At 38.7% G+C, this 4,239-nt stretch overlaps 1 protein-coding gene across 1 annotated transcript; it reads left to right on the top strand.

Annotated features, from left to right (window-relative positions):
- The first annotated feature begins 2,201 nt into the window (after positions 1–2,201).
- On the top strand, positions 2,202–3,200 carry LOC118743991 (longitudinals lacking protein, isoforms A/B/D/L-like). Its single transcript, XM_036476754.1, has one exon. The coding sequence runs from the start codon at positions 2,202–2,204 to the stop codon at positions 3,198–3,200; it is 999 nt and encodes a 332-aa protein (XP_036332647.1).
- Positions 3,201–4,239: the final 1,039 nt, after the last annotated feature.

Genomic DNA, 4,239 nt, shown 5'->3' with positions numbered 1-4,239 from the left:
TCCCCTTATTATCTCTTAGTGAGTTAAATCATCATTGTAGATACGGACTTTACTGTTAAAGTACGTTCAAGAATTCCAATAACTGGGAAATGCCTGACACAACCATGTCTTCGGTTTGATTTATACCTGTTATCGAAATCAGTGATGGGAATACTACAAATTAAAACTACGAGAACAACACTTTTAATCGATTATATTTTTTTTTTTCTCGCGGTCCCTGGTTTCCACGTATAATTTTTAATGGCATAAGAATCGATTGGCGCTTACACAATATGTTAGCGTTTGGCCGGGCTTCTCCTCCCATTTGTGTCGGGCACCTTGATGTTCTCACCAAAGGGGAGGGGGAACTACAGTTTTACGCCGACTCCGAACGGCGTTGTATTTTTATGTTATGTTTGCTGTTTTTCATGGCAGAATACTCGGAGGTTTACCATTGCCTGCCGAGGGGCGACCGCTATTAGAAACTACTTTTTCTGTGTTTTTATTTTTTGTTTTTGTTTGATGCTGGTCGGAAACTGGGCTCGAACCCAAGCCCTGTGGAATGGTTGTTGTTGTTGTTGTTGTTGTTGTTGTAGCGGCTACAACAACCCCGCCAAGATCGGTTGGTATCTCAGTCGTTGTCATCAAGTTCCACTAACGGCAACCCTAGGAAGCGTGCAGCTTCTGTGGGGTTTGTCCACAGGGGCAAGGCCGTTAGGGTTGTCGGGTTTTCCGGGCATGCGAAGAGATGTTTCGAGTCATGTGGGGTCTCTCCGCATGCCGGACACTCATTCGGCACAACCTACCTTCAACCTACTCAAGTAGGAGTTGTTCAACCTGCTGCAGTAGCCGGAGCGAAGTTGTGCGAGTGTTGTGCGTGTCTCCCGAGGCAGATGAAGCTCTGCGGAATGGTAGTGCGCACTGCTAACCACTACACCAAAGATACCGCCGTTGACATTTTATTTAGTGCCGTGAAAATAAGTAAATACATTTACTTTAAGTATTTAGCTTGCAGAAGTATGAAGTGAATACGTATGTATGTTTGTAGATACATAAATACATTCATACTCTGTATGTAATGACATTCAAAATACTTAAATACCTAGACGTTAGTTACTTTTACTTTAGTATTTTTGAAGAGCGCAATTTCGAATATCCATTCAAATGTATACAATTTCGCTCGCCCATCACTGGTTTACATTTTTTATTTAAAGACTTGAATTTATTACCTAAATTGTAGTTTTTAAATCTTATCTATACGATTAGTTTAAATTTATTTTAGAGCTCTCTCTCTCTAAGCAAATGCTATATCAAATAGCAATTATTACCTGTAAATTTGATATTTGCATATACTACATACATAAGTGTGTATATATAAATTTTCATGTACGCATTTATGCATATGTCTATTTAACTCTCTTATCATATAAAAAATACATGTACATACATATATAGTTGATTTCAAGCTATTACATTTCTACTTCACTAGTAACTCCTTTCAAATGCTAAGTGATTTTTTTTTTTTTGATAGGATTATTTGAACATTTTCGCATTTCGGCTTTGCATTTATATTTCCGCATCCTCATCTAAAGTAATCATGAGTTCAAATTCAATAGAGATATGTACATAGATAGTTGCATATATGTATATGAATGTAAATACTTATAAATACTTTGCGTATACTATTGGATGGAGGTGGTACTCATATTCATTCTCGTATTGCTTCATTGACATTGGCATTTCATTCAATATGTATATTTACATACATACATGCATACAAAAAATCATACATATGTATAGCTTAAATTATGTGGAGCCTATTCCCTTCTTCCTCTTTGTTTTTTTATAATAATTAATTGCTTAACGTGTTCATGCTTCACTCGGACTAGGTAATACACAGTTAGGTTCAATGTTTTTATATAATTTATTATTTGTGCCAGTCCAATCTTAACATTATTTTTTCTTTCCCTTTTCTTTTTTATTTCTTTTCCTTTTTATTTTCATATGTTTTGACAACAAAAACACGTTAACTTTCACTCCTTTGACCGCCACCGGCAATTGTAACACACATTCACCACTCTTCGAAACTACCAAATCACCAAATCACCAAATCAATAAATGAACTGCAAAATACCACAACGCAATCCGTGACAAATATTTAAAATTCGAAACGCCTGTATTGAATAACAACAACAACATCACTTTGCAATCGCTTGCACGACATGGTACCAGATTTAAGTATTACACGTATTGCTGGCCTAACTTGGAACGAGTGGAATGCTCGTTTGGCAATGCCTCTGGTCACACAGTTACGTGAAGGTTCACACCCACTAGTTTTCCCCACCGATCTCTCACTGAATACAGTGGACAAAGGTAGCGGTGCTATTGGTGGAACGACATCACTGGATTGCAAGTCGCCGGCTCCGGACACATCGAGCGAATTGAGCAGCATTGCGGGCGGCGCTGCTCCCAACGAAGCGAACGCGTCGAATGTCACTTTGAATAGCAGCTCTGGCTCCATAACGAATGCCGCCGTGGTTGCCGAGAAACAGAACAGTGTAAAAATGAAGCATTTAACCGAAGAGGAAGCTGCTCTCTTGATGTTGAAAGCATCTGCGGAGAAGGCAAGCGCCAACAACAGTGGCAATCTCAGTGATACCAGCTTCCATGAGGATAATACTAATGCCGGCGGCAGTAGTCTAATCAGTACGAGTGGCGAGTACCATTCAGCACTAAGTGGAGCAGCTGCCTTTGCAGATGTGGGGGGCGCCAGCGGACTTTGCAATATCAACATATTAAGCAATATCAGCGCCCTGAACAGCCTCATTGGTGCCGGAGGCAATGGAATAGGCGGATCGGCGGCAGCTAGTAGTGCGGGGGGTGGGTTAGGTGGCGGCGGCGGCGGCGGCGGCGGCGGCGGCAGTGGTAGTGGCCACCCCTGCCCGGACTGTGGTCGTGTATACAAGCTAAAGTCATCGCTGCGTAACCACCAAAAGTGGGAATGCGGAAAGGAGCCACAATTCCAATGTCCATTCTGTGTATATCGTGCTAAACAGAAAATGCATATCGGTCGCCACATGGAACGAATGCACAAAGAAAAGTTCATAAAACTGGAGGACTTAAAGAGCTTCACAGGCGGCAGTGGCGACGACAGCGGCAGTGCCCCAGCTGCAGCTCTATCGTCCACAGCGCCCAGTGAACTGCGTCCGAATTTTTCTTAGCTCAATAAAAAATAATGAGATAGATAACGCAGAGCCATATGAAACAACACTTTAATAACACTAAGCGAGGGTTTACAAACAGATCGATTTTTTTTTTGTAAGACTCAACACAGATCGTCGTATGTTGTTGAGTACAGTGAAAGTAAACATGGAACTAGAGTGCCAAATTTTTTTGTATTTTTATTTTTCGCGTAGTTTTTAAAAGCACCTTTTAATGATTATTCAACGGAGAGTCGTTACATTTCTAATCTAACAGCTGTGACAGTGAATTAGAGATTTCGGACTAGAAAAGTCCAGAATCCTTGGAATATAAATTTGCCATTAAGAAGTTCGATATTTATTAGCTGATAACAGCTACAAACAAATCTATGTAATAATACACCTTCTTGCACCTTCTTTACGAAAACAAACTTTTTACTAAGTAAGATTTTTTCTATTACAACTCTATGTATGTACATACATACATACCGGAATATACATTCATACATATGTACATACGTACATTTGTACATTTATGTTTAAAGTTGTAACAGTCTGTTTTACAAAACTTTAGTGAAATGTTGCATTTCATGTTGTTATTATATTTGCCTTCATATACACTTTTGTATGTACAACATATGTACATATAAATGTGTGCATATATGTACATGCATACAGTTTTACATAAATAAATACATAAAAGACAGGAATGTTTGCAGAAAAAATGCTCAGGTGTACTCAGGTGCTGCAGTCACTGTGATAGTACAAATTCAGTTGAATATCAGGTTTGTTTCCATGTTTTCTGTCATGGAAAATGAAGCATTTTTTGTATTACATACATACATACATACATACATTAATTTTATATATGAAAGTTTGTAGATAAGAATAAGAGCAAATTAATTCCACTCAAAGCTTAAAGCAGCAAAACAGCAGTCCTTGAAAACGACATTATGTAATGCTCCAAATAAGTAAATTTAAGTAAGATACATATGTATGCCACATATGTCACATGTACATATGTACATACTTACACACAAGATGCATGCATATTTACAGA

Source organism: Rhagoletis pomonella, unplaced genomic scaffold (genome assembly GCF_013731165.1).
Source record: "Rhagoletis pomonella isolate Grant_MI unplaced genomic scaffold, Rhpom_1.0 Rhpom_scaffold_00007, whole genome shotgun sequence".
Lineage (NCBI taxonomy): Eukaryota > Metazoa > Arthropoda > Insecta > Diptera > Tephritidae > Rhagoletis > Rhagoletis pomonella.
This window is presented reverse-complemented; position numbering and strand designations above follow the sequence as displayed.

Bases quoted from the DNA above. Each gene is read 5' to 3' on its own strand.
- LOC118743991 (XM_036476754.1), top strand. From the start codon at position 2,202: ATGGTACCAGATTTAAGTATTACACGTATTGCTGGCCTAACTTGGAAC.